The following is a 20069-nucleotide window of genomic DNA, read 5'->3' on the forward strand; positions in this document are numbered from 1 at the left end:
ACAGGAAAAACTAAACCCTTCCACACAATTTCCACAAATGATCATCTAATCAATCCGCGGTGAAAAAATGAAGACAATGTTGGTAGTTCTTATTCGAAGTATGATACATTTAAAAGTGACCGAGGGGGATAGGGTCCCATTAGCTCAGTGGTAGAGCGGTGAACCGGCAAGACAAGGGTCCTGGGTTCGAGTCCTAGATGTGACCGTATCCTTTTCTGATTTTTCTGTTTCAGATTTTCGTTTAGAAATCACTAATATTGTCTTCAATAATTAAAGATATTACAATTTGAGGTTTTACTCAATAAAGTTATTCCGAAAAATAAACAATCCACACTATGTAAGTGTATTATATAAGCATAATAAATACAAAACATTACAAAAACAACACTTTTTTTCCCCACTTTATGTACGGGTTAAATCTTCCCCACAGAAAAAAAAACTAAAGCCTTCCACACACTTTTCCACAAATGATCATCTAGTCAATCCACACTATGCAAGTGCATTATATAAGCATAATAAATACAAAATAATATCAAATCACCAGAGATCAAATGGGAAAATAATTTACCGACTCCAGATATTTTCATATCAGAGGGTTTGGCTCGGTAGAACTTCTAATTGGACCCATAAATCCTACTGATCCCTCAATATAAACATTATAAAAATCTTTCGTAATCCAACGTATATTTAAAATGACTGATTGTTGCATTTTCATGTATACATTTTTTGATAAATCTAATACGCTAAATTTTTGAATGAGATAGCTAGGTATAATGCCAGTAGCCGAAATAACAAATGGTAATATTTTTATGGTCTGAGAATGCCAATTTTTTTATTTCATTTCCTAAATCTGTATTATTATTATTATTATCTTTTATTGTTTATTATTATTATTCATAATTTTCATTATCCTGGCGAAGAAGCCATTGGCTTTAAAACATTTAGATTATTATTGATTAAAAAGTGGTGGAAACAAAGTATTTAATTTATATATAATAAAAATTACATCACAAAGTAAAGTTACAACTATTGAAGAAGTTCTAAATATTTGACCGTTTTAGAGTTCCGAGAAAGGAATTGTTGACTTACTGATGCGAGATAATGTTTAAAACACTGTAGTTTTTGGAACATCGTATTACAGATCGATATACTTATCTTTAAAAGCCGTCGAAATAGGAACCACCAAATTTTTTTGGTCCACAAACAGACAGAAGAGATGCAAAAAAAATTGCTATAACTTAACCATTTCCTTTTTATAACATCAAGCCAAAAGGTTTCTTGTCTTATGCCGGGATCACACGAGAACAATGTAGAAGACAATACAATGGTGTCCTGTCCCAGCTCTAAAAAATACTTTATTTATAGGCATAATACTGATCAGGTATATCCATACCTTATCGGAAAAGAGGAGCTCTTGTGCCTCTTACTTTGCTTGGTACATAGTAAAACTACTTTTGCTTTTATTGACAAACTTTTTTTTATATTGTTTAATTTCATCGTTATTTCTGATTGGTCATTGATGCAGCATTTCATTAGTTGCTAAATATAATGATTTTGTATTTGGGTTGTTTCAATATAAGGTGCTGTATAATGGTTTTGTATTAGGGTTGTTTCAACATAAGGTGTTATGTAACGGTTTTGTATTTGGGTTGCTTCAACATAAGATGTTGTATTTGGTTTCCACCTCAGGTAAGTTTGTATTAAATATATTATAATATTATAAAATATAATATACTTTTTATTAAAACACAAATAACTTTGTTTACATCACTTTATTTCGTAACAAAACCTCAACATGTTTCATGAACCAAGTTCACTTCATCAGGAGCACAAGTATACAAGCACAAGTGAGCACAAGTTATTTGTGTTTTAATAAAAAATAAATAATGCCATCACAAAGTGAAAAGCAGTTAGAAGAAGTTTTCTTCGAAAAAAAAAATAATATACGTTACACATTTATGAAACTTGCGTAAATATATGTGTATGGGTAATTTACCTATATTATAAAGACGAAGACCGAAACCAGTCAGCGTGCTATAATTAAACCCCCGCATACCCATTTTCTCACTATTTATAACAAGTTTCTCTTTAACTCTTTAAGTTCTAAAAAAATATGTTATGTTTGAAGATAATATCTATATATTTGTTATGCCGAAACGTTAATTATATGAAATTCCCCCGGTAGAAAAAAATCGCAAGTAAACTCCCCCAGCTATTAAAAACACGTTTTTCCGTTATTTAATATGTTACAGGAATAAAAAAAAATTAATGTGTATATTTAATATTTTTACCATTTCCGCTTAATTATTATCGTTTTTTAATGTTAGCGCGCTCCCTCCAACATTCGCATTTACATATCTCCCTATCAAACCATATTTGAACGCTTACTACGGGGTCTTATGTTAGTTTAAAGGGATTTTTTTATTTTAAATCTATAAAAAAAATGATTTACGGAAGATTTTTTGGGTATTTTTATTTCTGAAATTTCCAAGAGTTTTAAACTAACGACAAACAGGAATGCAATTAATCGGCATTCCTGCAGTACATCATTCCTCGCAATCAAAGAATTTATCTCGCGCTTTGATTGATTTGTCTACGCAATTAATTAATCTGTCAGATTTTGACAAAGTACCCATAATATATTTTATCATACTGCTGATGCAAAAGGATTAAAGATAAAATCTACATTGGCTTAAGAGATTTATATCAAAATAAAACAAACGTTTCTATCTTAGATATAAAAAGTCGTAGGTTGGAGTTAACGATCATTCTCAAAGTCTGGAAATTAAAAAGTATTATTTTTTCTCTAACTGTATTTAAATGGTAAATAATATATTTGTTTCTTTGCAGTGACCTAAAATCCAATCGTCTTACTAAGGTACCAGAACTTACGCATTGCAGAGATCTTCGTGTTCTGTAAGTGAAATACAAATTAAATTAGTAAATGTTGAGTGAAATTCTCTAAAAAAGTGAAAATATGCCTTGGTAAGTAACTAACTAACCCTCACGCCGTTTTCTGCGGTTTTATGCTGAGAGGATATACCACAACACAACTGTGTCCTGGCACACACTCATCGCTACATTCATTCATATCGTCTCATACATAGTCCTCTGTTATTTTTTTTAATGATAAACTAATGTTTATACGACAAGGTTTTATGCATAGCACAAAGGATAACAAATAATTATAAGCAATAATTGGTCATACGAAATACTAATACAAATTGAAAATATCTCCCGAGTAAAAATAAATGCCGCTAAAGGGAATTGAACCCGTGCCTTCTGATGTCCGGTCAGGTGCTCTGTATCCACTGAGCTGTGTCGGCTTATTTCCAACCCGCCAAATGATTCAATATGTACTTATTTCACAATATTTCAAATATTTCAAACATTTCACCAATAAATGAAGATATCATATGTCTCGACGCCATCTAGAGAGAAATTTAGCACTAACAAAGCCTTTCCTACAAAAATAAAGTTGGTTGTTTTTAGGTGAAAAATTATATTAACCAGTAATTGTTGATTGAGGTACTAGTACATATTGAATCATTTGTCGTGTTGGAAATAAGCCGCAAATAATAAGGTTCAATTCCCTTTGGCGGCATTTATTTTTACTCGAGAGATATTTTCAATTTGTATTAGTATTTCGGATGACCAATTATTGCTTATAATTATTTGTTAGTCCTCTGTTGTTCTGAATCTCAAGTATTTTATTCACTCGATCGTGCCATGTCTTGCCTTGCTTTTGGTTTCCATAAAACAGACAATAATATTACTATGATTTAAGATTTTCACGGCCAAAAGTATTTTTGTTATTTGTTTTTGGGGTGTTATGCCGTGAACTCCTTCTTAAGCCAACGTTTCGGACAACTGGACACTGTAACGTTGTCCGAAACTTTGGCTAAAGAAGGAGTTAGCGCAACACGGCATAACACCCCAAAAACAAATAAAAAACAATATTACTAATTTTGAACACATTAAGGTACTGTAAATGATATATGGTTTAAAAAGATGAAAAAAAAATTGAAAAAGTAATAGATAACATGTGTTTAGTCCTAATCCATATCGACACAAGCAACATTTTCCACTGACTGTGATGGTATTTGTAGATTTTCATATATTGTCAGGGTATTCGTAACCCGGGAATGTTTGTCTTTATTAAAAAAAATATATTATTTTATTGAAGATTTAAAAATACTGAAGAAAACAATGTCAAATATACATGCAAGAGATGACGTAGAGCTAGGAATAAGTATAAAATGGTAATAGGCCAGTTTTACTATTTTGTGACATGTGTCAAAAGATAGTTGCTAAATTGTCGAATATGTAAATGGTCTATTTGTTTATTGTTATTAAGTTTAATTTGTAGAACTCCATTTTAATTTTATTTTTTTATATATTCAATAATATTGTTATTGGGTTTATAAAATCAGTTTATTTTTAAACAAATTCTGCTGTGTAATTATTATTACGCGTGACAGCTGTTTCGCCCTCTGAAAGCATTTCTTTCTAAAGGCAGGCACTGAAAGAGTTTGATAATAATTTTTATAAAAACACAACAACAATATTATTGAATATATGGTCTATTTGTATTTATTATGCTTATGCAGCACCGAGTGGTTGAGTTGCTCTGTTGATTGGCAACCCTTTTGAATAAGAATGGTCTAAAGTATGTACTAAAAACAAGGAAAAGAGCTTAATTTATTTTCAAAATCTTTAAATTTGAATGTCATATGTTAAATTAAAATTAATTTTAATTTATTTTTAAAATCTATAAATTTGAATGTAATGTGTAAAATTGAAATTAAATTTAATTTAATTTATTTTCAAAATCTATAAATTTAAATATTTTACAAAATATGTGAACATTTTTATTTCTTCTACTTTGCTTTAGTTTATAATCATAATATAAATTTCGTTAATGATAAAAAGCATTTTTTTTAATAATAACTACTAAAATAATTAAGACATCTGATGAATATATAATAATCGTCCTAGATCAACGGAATCGAATCCGAAAAATGCTTTAAAATCGGCTGAAACTTACAATGTGTTGTTTTTTCAGGGACCTGACTTCCAACAGAATTACCTCAATTGACGACAGTCCTTTCAAGACCCTTAACCACCTACATGACCTCCTGCTGCCTCACAACGCCATACAAATGATTACCAGGGAGGCTTTTCAGGGTTTACACAAACTACAAGTTTTGTGAGTATTTGCATTATAATTATAGAAGAAATACAAAATTACTAGTCTAGTTAAATAACTGAAGATATATAACTATAGAAGTGCGTGTCAACATGCTCGAAGTCGGGTAAATTTTATCTTCGTCTAAAATTGAAATCGAAAATCTTCAGATAATTAATTTCGTTCTTTCGTTCGTTTTGCCTTTTGGAATCTAGAAGTCGACGGGTCTGAGTTAAAAGCCGTTGAACACCAATTTATTGAAGTATTAGTACTTATCAAGTTCTAGGTATATAATTCACCATACATTTGCATTTACATTTGGTATAAAAATTTTCGTTGCGTAAGAATGTAAAAATTAAATTAAAATATATGTATATATTTTTTTTTACTGAGGATTAAACCAAATCCCAATTGGCTATTCAAATAATCGGTACTTTACCGACGTTTATTTAGTATATTACTCGCTGTAGATTTTAAAATATAATGTCATTGAATTTCTGAAAAATGTGTCTTTATTGTAGTTGATAGAATGCATTGTCATCGACAACGAGTCTTTCTGCCGAATTTCAGCTCGATCGGAAGCCGAGAAGAGGATTGATTTCCACTTCGAAAATTCCACTTCATTCATTCATTCAATCAAGAAGTAAAACCGAATTCGAAAAGATATATTTTTAACATATTTAAAATGCTCGAAGATATAAGTTATTTTGTAGAAAAAATGTCAAGTAAAATAACCATTAAATATTATTTTTCGTATTGAATCTTACATTCAGAGATCTTTCAAACAATCCAAAATAACCAAACAAAATAAATTTAGTGAAATATACTTTGGATCCCATTAATCGGCATATCGGATATCCGGCAGGCTGTACTGGCACTAGGCTGGTAACGGATCGCCGGATATTGGACCGGAAGTCAATGACCGAAGAAAGGACAGCCATATTGTGTGTACAGCACTTTAGCGGAAGTGATGTATGGAGGCCTGAACTTAGGGGAAATGATTTATATTACCTACTTCATGTTAGCTGTACAATACTATTTGAATTAAATAACAAAGATATTCATTTACTTTCTAGAAGATAATAACATCACAAATCTTAATGTTGATATATTTTTACTTCTTCGATAATTTCAAATTCACTTTATGGTGTCATATATACATTTGAGTTTACATGTTTTTCCATTGATGATAAACGTAACGTACGTTATAATCTATTGAAAGATGGCCTTAATTTAATTATTTTATGAAAATACACTTGTTGAAAGTTATGCTTTCAAATATTAAGACGAATACAATACTTCTATTAAAAAATAAAAATGATAGAGATGAGTAATTGTAAAATCAAACGTCAGTCCAGGAGACACTAGAGTTCTGTGATCAAGTCCCAGTAGCGACGGTGCAATTTTTTTTAATATGGAGGTGTTCGAGGAACGAACAAGGGTTGGGATAGCCGTACTTTAAAGGGCTACAGAGATAAAGCATAAATGAAGTGTATGGCTTGTGACAGGCGAATGCGAAAACACAATTCGTAAGGTTAATTCACAATCAACTTACCGGGTGGCGAATGAAATCTGCATGGTGAGACTCATCTGTCAGCACTGGGACGGTGATCGTGGTTCGTTAGCACTCGTTATTTTAAATTAAATTGCGATAAAATACGTATTAAGTGATTATTCAGATAAATAACCGGCGATGGTGTTTTGACAGGATGAACGGTTTTGTGCGAATGTTCGGCTCACGGCCCTCCGTGGTTAAAGCTGACATGTGTGAATTTAAACTACACAGTTCAAATTCTGACCATACGATTGGTTAGCACACGTCAAAGCTGTCAAAGCAAACGGCGTGACGGAACAGGAGGCCCTGAAGAAAATAATTTTCCTCGCGGCCTTTGTCATCTTTGAGGATGCTGTGTGGTGTTTTTTTTTAAGACAAAAAAAAAGAGGAAGATCTGGTAAGTAAAAGGGTATGAGGGCTGGATAGGAATCTGGGGATCAGTGTGTCCAGGAGTGACGGACTTATTTTTTGTTTCATATTTTAATTGATATTTTTGTGTTATAATTAACTATTTTCACGTCCTTGTTTAAATTAAGATATTTTTGGCAAGCTACAAAGTAACTGTTTTTTACAACTGTGCAAAAATATGTTAGTTTATATTTGTAAATCTGCTTAAATTTACTGAAAATTTGTTGTTCTTTGATTTTTCAGAGACATGGAAGACAATCAAATTGCCATAATTCATCCGGATGCTTTTCTACCCATTTCCAAAATTGAAGACCTGTAAGTAAAAGAAATTCATAATATCTACATTTCAGTTTGTAAAATGCCAAAAATATTAGGTAACTTCATAAAAACAGCAACGATATTCTCCGAAAAGGGCTTCGCTTCAACACCGAGAAGATGTTTTTTCATCTTACGAAATCTAGACGCCGGAAGTCCTGAATCTTCCGGATGTTGTCCGTATGCGGATGGCGTGTTTATGCATCTTAATCGACTTTTTTAATATGGTAACGTAAAATGATTTTCTTCGCTACGTTCCGTTGGGCACTGAATATTTTCATGATAATATTAGACCACCCTTATAATATCTGCAAAATCTTCAGTTTCATTTCTTTGCTTGTTGCAAAAATTTGAAGGGTCTATCAGTAAATCATCTCACGTTTCTAATCTTTCGATACTAACATATATCTATTTTGTATGCGTTCATAAGAAGCAAGTAACTGGTAATCTTATATCTAATTTTTAAACCATAATGTCAAGATAAATTATCACCGTGATAGTCTGAATTCTTAACAAATCAGTTTCAATTTAGAAAAATCAAAATTGTGTTCATTCAACAAAGACTAACGCACAGAACAGACAAACGAATTAGTTATGCTGATTAATTTACCGAATCACAATTTGAATGGTGTCTTTTAAGTGTAAGTGAAAATTATTAAGGGTGTATTTTTCCATTCTCTTGATGACTTATCCACAGGACATATTCATTTATTTTATTTTATAGAAACAAATAATACATTGGTTACAGCGATGAAACAATTTATAGATATAAAATATTTCAAGGTATGATACGTTTCCTTGTAACGTCTTAATGTGGTATGTATATTTAGTAATTACCGCATAACGTGTATATGTGTGTAAGTGTGAGTATGTGTATGTATATGTGTGGGCATTGAACAGTTTATATCAATGACATGGTGCTCCTTTTAAATATTGGCAGTGAATCCGAAGAATATCGATGTTAGAATTTAGACAAATATTATTGAAGGTATGAAGATCACGGCCAATTAGATAGCTGTATTTGTTTGACAAGCTTTTTATTTTATGTTAATGTATTGGGGAAACAAACAATTTTACAATACTATATAAATAGTTACATTTTACATGTTGCAATTATCCTGTGAAGTTTCTACATAAAATTAATATAAAAAACATAATTTAAGAGAAAACCATAAAAAACAACCTAATGAAAATAACTGAGATATCTTACACACAACAGGGGGAGAGGGAACGTAATTAACAATTTAATTTAACTTTCTCCAATATGCATTTAGTAAACTGAAATCAACGATATCAAGAGAATGATGAAATACTAGTGAATTATCTCAAATAAAATTAAATTGAACGTTTGAATGAACTTGCCATCTGGCACAAGCTTAGGTTCGTACAATATTAATGGTAAGCATTATTTTTATCTCTCAGGAACCTGGGAAACAATATCTTCCCTCACCTTCCACCGAGTGGCTTACAGCATCTTCTTCATCTGAAGACTTTCAACAATCCCTTTCTAAAGGAATTTCATCAGCCTGAAACGTTTCCCAGAGTACAGGTATGGAGAGTTATGTTTTTATTTACACTGGCCTAAATATTATTAGGACAGTAAAATAGCTCAAGTTGTCGAGTTGGCAATTATAGACCTTTTTACCACAAGGATATGCTAGTATCCGATACTCGACAATTCAGGTATCTTGGCGACTACCGCCATTGCGTCAGTTCGGAGGTTCGGACAGAGACACAAGTTGCCGTTATTTTGTAAACTCGTCGGCGACTCCAGTCTCCGGCAACCAGCCGGGCGAGGTTGTCGCCGCTGACATCGTCTAGACCAACATGGCGTCACATGTGTCAGAAAATTGTAAAAATGTTAGAAACAAAAACAATGAATGACTATATAAATTGACGGCTGCATCAACTGTTTGGTTAAAAGTAAGGTTATAAAATCATTCTGGATTTGACGTTTCGAGAATTCAACAAAGATTAAAGTGGCGATGCGGGTATCGTAATTTCAGTAACAGGCGTACACGGGCTGCGCGCGACAATTTATTTGCGACATGAGTACACTACATGAGTATCGGATACTTGCTTATTCTTGTGTTTCAAAGTTTCAGGAATTTGATATACCTTATCTAAAAGGTTCAGTGAAGTCAATATATGTATTCATTATTATATGCCCGTAATGGCTTTTACATTCTTACGATATTTTATTTAAATTCATGTTGTAATTAAATTGTGGAGTAAATTTATCTAATACAATTTGTGATACCAATACTATAAAAGAATAATATCTTAGAGGAATGCTATTATAGCCTTCTTGTAACTACATTACGTGCAGTTGTACACATATTACATTTTTGTGAAAGTATTGCCCACTGCATGTATCCGAGGTACAAGCGAGTGTCTAAATGACTCCTGATATTTATTATTATTACAATGAAAAATAATTTTGGATCGGGTAGTTCTAGTTGGTAGATAATTACACTAATTAAATCAGGGCTGCTTGTGTGTCTACCATCTAAAATGTGATTTGTTTTGTTTTGTTTTGTTTTACAGACGTTGGTCCTTTCCTACGCCTACCATTGCTGTGCTTTCCTTCCCCTAGTGGAGGGTACGGGTCATGATGCTACCGATGACAACTTTATTCCCCCGCAGGAGGAGGTCATCTTCCCTTCAGGCACTGACTTTGACACCAGCCTGTGGAACGACAATAGGACTGATATATGGCCTCAGTATGGTAAGTAAATAAAGAATCTTTCTTGTATGTTTTTACAGCCGCCTTCTTGTAGCACTCGCACCCCATAACTGCTTTCAAGACTCACCTGCTACCCTCGAGGCAACTCCGTGAGGCACAGCCCCCAGAGAAGAGACTCAATTTATGTGAATCACTATTTCACTGTCGTGTTAGTATATAACCAATAGGACATATTATGTCATATTGGTTTTATGTTACAGACTCTGATGCAGTGTTATTTTACCTCATGTGTGCCCCCATGTATTTATACTGGGTTTTTACAGAAGAAATCTCTTACGTGAGAACTATTTAAAAAATCTACTCGGACGCAAACATTATTTTTTATACATCTATATCAAATAAAAACAAAAATACAAAATTATAAAATTATGTGAAAGCTCACTCGAATGACAAATAGTTCAACAAAAGTAAGAGATGCAAATAGAGAAACAAGAGACACAAATAGAGAAACAAGAGAAACAAATAGAGATGCAAGTAATACATAATATCTTTTTCTTTTTTTTAAAAAAAAAGAAAGACAAACATTCCTGGGTTACGAATAACCTGACAATATTTGAAAATCTCCTACTACCACCACGGAAAGCTGAAAATGTTGCTTGTGTTGTGATGGAGGACTTAGCCAGCCGAGGAATTGAACACTCTACGCCAGAGTGGGACCCAAACGCGATGTCAACTCGGCCACCGACCGGTCGAAATCAGTATAATAATATACAGTTTATAATACACGATATTGAGCTTTCAAGTAAACGTTATTAATTTATTAAGAAATTTTCAAATTAATCCCGGTTAAAAACGGGATTGCAAGCCCTTAACAAATGAATTGATAGGTTTCCTGGAAAAAAATAGTAAAATACCAATGTTACCACAACATACCTTGTGATGATGTCGTAACACGTGTTCATAAAAATCCTAACATTTTCGCATTTCGTCATTTTATATTTTAAAGACAAACTCAGGTGCGTGATATAATACACAATACAATTCACAGTAATCTCAATTTACAAACTAATTTATTTTTTTGAGCTAACTGTAATTACTAATTACCTACTTTATAATGATAAAAATATAAACATCGTAGAAAAGCTTTTATTTGGGTAGAAATCTCCGACAAATTTGTGTTCCAACGTAAATCGGTCATTTGTAATTTAAAGTAAAATTTAATTAAAATCCTTTTTTTATCATTTTTATTTTATATTTCATTTAATTTGAATTATAAATAGAGCGCCGTTATTTTTTAAATAATTGCGATTAACTCACAACTTACCTCTTAAATCACGGGAAATCAATTTTTTAGCTGCCTATATTTTATTATTTGTTTGTGGGGTATTTTGCCCTCAAATCGAAATTAAATTTTTATGTGAAAAAGTTCACACAGCCATATTTATGTATTAAAAAAAATATTTTTTTTTTTTATTAAAGCGAATATTTAAACATTGTTCGTACAAAATATGATAATAAATATATGTACAGTAAATTGTATTTCTTAGTCTTCCTCACTAGGAAAGAACTAAAGTTATTCATTTCTGTTTTATTAGTTTTCTATGCTGTTTTTAATGTTTTTAACATATTTTTTTTATTAATCTCTTTCACCCAGATTTTTATTCTTGATTTGTAATCATTAAAATTTTCTATTCGCTGTTGTGTAGTTTCGTCGAAAAATAAATATAATTTCTTTGTCCAAATGTGGTTTTATGACGTGGAATATTTTTCGTTATTGTGATTTGACCTTACAGTCTTCTACGTCTAAATTTCGAATAAAAATTACGATACAGTATACTTGTCAGTTGTCATACCATTTAAAAAATGTATAAGCTTTTCAACGTAATATGTTTATTTACGTTGTATAAAAATGAAAAAAATTTAACTGCGGCCATAACAATTACTACAGCTACGAGTACGTAATATTAAAATAAGGATTATTAATTCAATGAATGTAAGTCACGCGAGATTTGAACTCGAAACCACGACCAATTATTATTATTGTTAATAAAACCAACTTGAATTGCGACAAAGTTAAATGCTTCAGTACTTTAGTTTTGCCAACGTATTTGTCCCACTTCTTTGTCCACAATATGGGAAAGTAACACTGAAGAGATAAACCGATAGAATTGTTAAAGTTATTTATTTTTTGGTTATTATGCCGTTTCGAGGTTCCTCCTTCTTTAGCCAACGATTCAAAAAGCGTTACAGTAACACGCATTTCGTATTCATTCATTTTATTTTCATAAAACGAAGTTACGATAGTGCGATTGCCCGCGAAAAACTAAAATCTGTAGCTGCCGCGTCATTTTTATACAAATCTACAGATTTTGATGAAATTTCGCACACTCGACCTTCAAATCAAGAAATCAGTAACTGTCTCCATTAGATTTAACAAAACATAAAGCCCGAACAACGCCGGGGATTCAGATAGTATATGTATACAATGCACGGTGACCGGATAAATCATCACAATGATAATTCATCACATCTTTAAAAAGTTATATAAAGTCATAAAAAGGGAACCTAATCCAACCTAACCTAACCTACTCAACCCAGTTAATAAAGTTTTTGTTTCATCACTTTTTATGAATTTATATAAATTGTTTCATCACTTTTTATAAAGTCTTAAAAAGTGATGAAACAAAAACTTTATTAACTGGGTTAAGTAGGTTAGGTTAAGTTGGATTTGGTTAGGTTTAAAAAAAATTGTCGTTTCTAATGACTTTATATCACTTTTTAAAGGTGTGTTGAATTTTCACTGTGTTGAGTTATCATGGAACCACAATGCACATATCTAGGGAAAAATAATTCAACAGCCTGCCGGAAAACATCAGAACAATTTAGTCAAAACGATAAATGCCTAGTAAAAGCAATTAAAGACAAATTCGATGTAAAAAAAATGAACTGCGTTAGCTAGATTCCAAACAAATTACTTTCTTACCAAACGATTAAATTATCTTCTAAAGTTGTATGCAAAATTCAAATGTTCATATTAATTACACAGATATTATTTATTAAGATCGGGTATGTTTTGAGATTTTCACGGCCAAAAGTATTATAGTGATTTGTTTTTGGGGTATTATGCCGTGTTGATGCAATGATGATGTGATGATGATGTGATGACGATTACACATCTGCCCTGATGATGTACACTGCAATGCTGTACAAAACATTGGCTAAAGAAAGAGGTAGCGCAACACGGCATAATACCCCAAAAACAAATCACTATAATATAATTAAGATCAAATTATAGAAATAGAGAGGGAAATATATATATATATATATATACAGGGTGTCCTAGGGTGAAGTGCACAAGCAAAAAAATTGTAGAACTTTCAGAAAATTCCGTTTTTTTCCATAATATTTTTCCATCGAAGAATATTATTTGTTCTCCATACAAAAATGCAATTTTTTTACCTGAAAACTATCGTAAAAAGTTAAAATTTTGAAAAAAATATATACTGTCTTTTTTATTTGTACTATCATATAGAATCACCTCCAAAGTTTGTAATCTTTTCACCTATTTAATGTATTATATGGTATAACATATAATCATTACACAATTTAATATATATTTGTTCGCATGTAGTATAAAATGTGTGGATGTGTATGTGGGTGTATCTGTGTGCCTAAAGTATACTCAATTTTAAATAACTTCTGATGAAATCGTTCGAAACAAGACCGAAATTCTTTCTTGCGCACTAAATTTCATAAGCAGTGAAATAGTGAAGCCCAGCAGTCGAAAGGTCTTGTGTTAATTTAAGACAACCGTTTTCTTTCCGTTCGGTATAGATCACACTTCTAGATATTTCTCGTACTGTGGCAAGCAGGCGAGTAGCTTCCCTGAAGTAGGGTAGGCCGGCTTAACAACTTGCCCCTAATGAGGTGTGAAAACTATCAAATAGGGACGTGGTGTTTTGAACTTTGAATATTGTGAATATTACAAGTTTCCATGTCACAGTATAGAAATTCTCATATGAGGTAAATTACATGTTACATGCTCTGTTGCGCTCTAAAAGCCGCCAAAAAATAAAAGTTTTTTTTTAAATAATGTCTATATTTCAACTGTTAATAATTACATTGTGGAATTCTATTGTTTTAATGAATTACAATAAAACCAATTTTATTCCCTTTTATTAGACAATTCGTGAGCATATTATAATTCTTGATTTCAATTCATTTATTATCTATCCACACTCTTCCTTCCTTTTATAACAATCTCAGGTGAAATTAAGTAATGATATTTTTTGGACATACGTAATAGGTACTACAACTATGTAACAACGAAAAATATCCTTAACTGTATCTTATTGTACTGTGTATGTCTTAATGAATAAATAAATAAAAATAAATAAATTAGCGCACAATCAGATTATCTCGTCGGGCTGTGCCACTTCAGCGTAGTGTTAGTTAAGGATACGATTTCAGAATGGGTTTGGTCATAACATCCCCCTTCATTCCCTCCCCCCATCAAATAAACCCCCAATGTGCTTGGTTTAGCTACGCCACTGTAGATTGGTATTGTTTAGGAGTACAATAACGTTTGGATGAGGTGTTTGAGGTAGTGTTGAGTCTCTCATTCAAGATGCACTACAAATGTCTCATATATTGTAAGGACCCATGCTGTACGGCTCGAATATATCGCAAACTTGAAAAATAGTAATGTAGTGCCAATACATATATACCTCAACCCATCAAAACATTTGTAGTAATAATACAAATAAAAAGTGGTGGGACAAATATATTTTATGAGGTGGTGGGACATTTTGCATTTTTGTATGGGACTAGTTCAGCAATTGCAGGTCCAGTCTTTCATCTTCTGGCATTCTGAATACAACTCCAAGCCACCTCGAGAATATTGTGGAAAACTTTCGTCTATAGATACATCTGTGGAGAATGGACAACTCGAGTCTCTCCTCTGGAATTGCTACCACTTTTATAAAATGTTCTACTTGTGCTGTTTCCAGAAAACCTAAGTAAGAAGTTCGGATCCCAGATGAAGGAGTTGTGGGAGAACTTCGGCTCCGACTTCACGTACCCTGGGAACCTGCCCACCTACGCTGACGAGTACTTCGAGGAGGACAGCCTCTTCAAACAGCAGATGGGCGACCAGCAGAGGAGAGCCAAGTGTCTTCCCTTACCAGGTGACAAGACTTTCAATTTATTGACTTTTGATCTTTTCCCAGTTGCCATTCAGAGATTTTTTTGTTGAAGGAATACATATTAGTTGTAGTGCATGCCTCATAAAAATCTCATTCTAGTGAACTATGTTTTTTAATCATAAAATTGTATTCCTGTAATTTAGTATTCCTGGAAAAGGGATTAATATTACCACAAACGTATTTTTAACGCCTGAATATTTTGAAGTAACTACTGAGCTTTTGCAGCAATATCCAGAATCACCATGATCATGTACTACATATACACGGTGTACGGAAACTCGTAGTACAAGAGTTTTTTTGATCTGAGGATTACGATTGTTTACATTTTTTTTCCTCTTTTGGCAAATTAAGAGTTTAAAAAAAACCTTTGCAACCGGTTCTACGCTTCAACTCATTTTAAAAGCTGTTTTTTTTAAATAAATTTAAAATAAATCAAATTTAATAATGTTATAATAATTATTAAGTTCTGCAAGTATTTCTGTTTTATTATATTTCTATTTTTGAACATTATAGAAATTTAAATGGGTGGGGATAAATAAAATCATATAAATAAGTCGTCGCCGTGTGGACATATCCACAGTTTGATAATGGCCTCAAAAGCCGAAACAGCTGTCACATTAAAAACTGTAAAAATAACATAAATACTTGCAGAACTTAATAATTATTATTACATTATTAAATTTGATTTATTTTAAATTTATTTAAAAAAATTATATGGAGTTCTACGAATTAAACACCAAAACAATAAAATAAAAATTAAAAGCTGATGTTAATCCCCTACCGTCCATTTTTTTCAAATTTAACCTACAAATTTCAAACTTCGGACTCAATTTACTCCAAATAGAAGCTTAAATCAAAAAAAAAGTTTCACCACATTTCCCACCAGTTTTTGGACTCCATGTAGGTATTATTAAATATAAATTTTGAACACTACTTCAAGCTTTGCTTGGGACTAATTTAATTATGTTTTACCGTTTTGTAGCGCTTTGCAAAAAAATACGTTTTATTCATAAATTATAAATAATATCAAATTTAATTTAATTTTTAAAAGTTTAAAAAAAAAATACAGAGTTACAACAATTCCGTTTCGATTTAGGATTTCTGTAAAATTTAATTAATTGAATATTTTAAGAAATGCTTTCATAAACGCTTCATGTTTGTATTTATTTTCACAGGACAGATGGAGGCGTACCGCATTCATCAAAAGCTTATTATATTTTATGAAATAAAAGAAAAGTAACGCAAGATGGAATTTTTTCATTAAATCTTAAACCACAAAAGTATATAATTCATACTTAATAATTTGTTTGTTTCTATTCCAGGGCCCTTCCTCCCTTGCGAGGACCTGTTCGACTGGTGGACCCTACGCTGCGGGGTGTGGGTGGTGTTCCTGTTGGCCATGCTGGGTAACGGCACCGTGGTTTTTGTGCTCATCTTCAGCAGGAGTAAAATGGACGTGCCGCGCTTTCTGGTCTGTAACCTGGCGGCTGCCGACTTCTTCATGGGCGTTTATCTTGGTAATTACATACTAAACGTAGCAAGTTCCTTAAAACGTAACAAGTTTCCTCAATACCTCAGATAAATTCAAATTTAAAAATGTATTTTTTCTAACAGTAAACTAATGTTAAGAATTCATTTCAATTCAAGCATTTTATTAATTTAAAAATATTAAAAAATACAATTTCAATTCGTTTTTAAAGATACATAAGGAAAGAAGAGCAGCAACAAAGCTTGCCGTTTAAACTCGCTGATCCATCGCAATTTCAATGTAGAATTTTCGCTAGTGAACACTAGCAAAAAACTTTTTTAAATTGATTCCTCAAGTTATTATTATTCATAAACCTCCTTCTTCCGGTCCTTTCAAAATTTTCCTATTTTGGAGCGGGGCCTCCCGAGATGTATTTTATTATTTAGCTTTTATTCTTTTATTCTTGAGTTAGCTCACATTATCGTGCATGCTAATAAATATAGAAATTCGTGCTTATACATATTTAGCCTGACATCTATTTAAATTATCACTCTACCATGCTCTGTAGTCCTTCTTATGAACTGTTTCTTTCTATTTTTCAGTTCGATAGTATTATGAAAACTATTTCTTTTTCAGGATTTCTAGCTGTGGTTGATGCCTCAACCCTCGGAGAATTCCGGATGTACGCCATCCCCTGGCAGATGTCTGCAGGCTGCCAACTAGCTGGCTTCCTCGGGGTCCTCAGCTCTGAGCTGTCAGTATTCACTCTCGCCGTTATCACCCTGGAGAGAAACTACGCCATCACACACGCTATGCATCTCAACAAGAGACTCTCTCTCAAGCACGCTGGTTACATCATGCTTATTGGTTGGACCTTCTCCATCTCTATGGCTGTTTTGCCCCTATTTGGCATCTCAGATTATCGAAAATTTGCAGTATGCCTGCCTTTTGAAACAACCAAAGGACCAGGAAGTCTTGCGTATGTAGTCTTCCTAATGCTTATAAATGGAGTCGCATTCTTGATTTTAATGGGATGTTATTTGAAAATGTATTGCGCAATCAGGGGATCGCAAGCTTGGAATTCAAATGATTCAAGAATTGCTAAAAGAATGGCTCTTTTGGTTTTCACTGATTTTATTTGCTGGTCGCCGATTGCGTTCTTCTCACTGACCGCCGCTTTTGGTTTGCAATTGATTTCGCTTGAACAAGCCAAAGTTTTCACTGTGTTTGTTCTTCCGCTGAATTCTTGCTGTAATCCGTTCCTCTACGCAATTTTAACAAAACAATTCAAGAAGGACTGCGTGCTTATTTGTAAGGCAATTGAAGAGTCTAGAGTAACTCGTGGGATCGGAAGGTGCAGGCATAGTTCTAACTTCAGCAACAGGCAGACTCCAGCTAATACCAACAGCTTGGTGGATAGGTCTTCCAGAGAAAACCAACCTCATCATCCTACAGCGTGCAGTTGCAGTGCTAAGCTTCTCAGTGAAAGCGGAGGCGCCGTTCCCGGTGCCAATAACAGAAACGCAAGAAGCACTCCAACCAAAAACTGGTTCATTGGTCAAGCGAGGAACTTCTTCAACTGTCTGCACCGAAATCCAGATAATCGTCATCGTACGCGATCTGATCAGTATGCCTATCAAATTGCAGAGATACAACAAAAGCAACATAAGCGTGCGAGCTCAGTTTCCTCAAGCGAGAACTTTAGTTCTTCTAGGTCAGATTCATGGAGGCACAACCATCACTGTGGGATCCCATTGCGTCTGTTGGATCCGAAACGTCGCACGTCATCTTGGCTGGTCACCAGGAAAACATCACAAGATTCCAACCTTTCCAGCTCCAGGAATGATTCATCAGGATCTGCCACAACAGCAAGCACAAGTACTTGGCGCATGTCCAGATCCAGTGGATCGAGCGAACCTTCCCGCGCGCGAACAAAGCCCCGCTTAACCAGACAACACGCGATTAGAGATGAATTGGGAGAACCGCCTGGCTCACCGGGAAGATTGACAGTGAGATTCCTTACAACGATTCCATCAGCAGCAGAAACCTCCATGCAAATGGATGAAGAGCCTCCAAGTCCCTCCCGACCTCAGGGAGAAACGGTTGAACCTCAAACAGATTCTCAACCACCTATTAAACCAGACGAGACCTATGAAATGAAGACCCCAGAACCTTTGTACGCAGTTTCACATGCTAATTCCGGATCACCCCTAACAACCCTTCACCCTGCAAGAGAACTACCCTTAGACGCTGAGAAGACTTTGGGTTTGGATCCTGACCCCACCTGAGATTTAATAAAGAGATAGTGTTCATTTTATAAAATGATGCTTATTCAAATACGTCAAATTGTATTCTATAAGGACATTTACTGATTAATTACTACATAGTAATTTATACGAAAAATTACAAAAATTCACAATATTTTTGTCATTTCAATGAACAATCCAATAAAATAGTTTTTCTAGACAACTTGCTCAATGTATCGTAACAACAGTAAAGTGAATTTTTTTGTTTTTGTTTTTTTACTCGCGCTATATTATGTACGAGTAAATCATGAAAGTTTAATTATTTGTTTATATTCTAATATTTATGTTGATTATTGTACGCACATATTTGAATGCTCTCACTGCCGTATTTTTTTAACAAGTTCTTTAAATAATTTTAAATATTTGTGTACCTTGTAATTTTAATAATAATAAATATCCGTACCTATGTATTAATAATTTATAATATTTGTTAAGAACAATATGAAAACAACTAAGTATTTTTATGTACTTTAAAGATTAGGTAGGTACTAAAATTAAACAATGCAGCTGGTCTGCCAAAAGCAAATTAATAAGTTTATTTTTAAGGCCTGATTTTTTAGCTTATTTCTGTAAAGTATCGCTAGATGTCATTTGATTCTTCGTTTATTAAGGTGTCTCATTTTCCGTCCATCTATGACAATAAATTATAATCAGTTTAATTTTAAGTAGAATTAATTTGCTACAAGAATTTTATTAATTTTATACAATTCATGCTTTATCCATTTTAAACTCTGGAGTTTTATTTAATATACAGTCAATTAACATGCCTATCTCATTTGTTAAAACCTAAAGTTCCTTAAAGCTTTATATTTATTATACAAAGTTGCATAAACTTATCTTAAGTTGATAAAGAAAAATAAAATTCTAATTTAATACGTATTATGTTTCTAATCAATTTCAATAAAATTTATAAGCATGTTTGTATTTATGTACGTTTGT

General features: G+C 32.8%; 1 protein-coding gene across 1 annotated transcript in view; it reads left to right on the forward strand.

Annotated features, from left to right (window-relative positions):
• Positions 1–19447, forward strand: part of rk (G-protein coupled receptor rickets) — a 564913-nt gene extending 545466 nt beyond the window's left edge. The window contains exons 11-18 of the mRNA XM_089644727.1: positions 2851–2916; positions 5066–5209; positions 7395–7466; positions 8889–9015; positions 10014–10194; positions 15162–15338; positions 16679–16873; positions 17461–19447. Of these exons, the coding sequence (XP_089500853.1) occupies positions 2851–2916; positions 5066–5209; positions 7395–7466; positions 8889–9015; positions 10014–10194; positions 15162–15338; positions 16679–16873; positions 17461–19112 (2614 nt within the window). The 3' untranslated portion in view covers positions 19113–19447. The remainder of the gene's footprint in view (positions 1–2850; positions 2917–5065; positions 5210–7394; positions 7467–8888; positions 9016–10013; positions 10195–15161; positions 15339–16678; positions 16874–17460) is intronic.
• The last annotated feature ends 622 nt before the right edge of the window (positions 19448–20069 follow it).

This window comes from Hesperophylax consimilis, chromosome 21 (genome assembly GCF_061612785.1).
Source record: "Hesperophylax consimilis isolate HC1 chromosome 21, BYU_Hcon_1.0, whole genome shotgun sequence".
Lineage (NCBI taxonomy): Eukaryota > Metazoa > Arthropoda > Insecta > Trichoptera > Limnephilidae > Hesperophylax > Hesperophylax consimilis.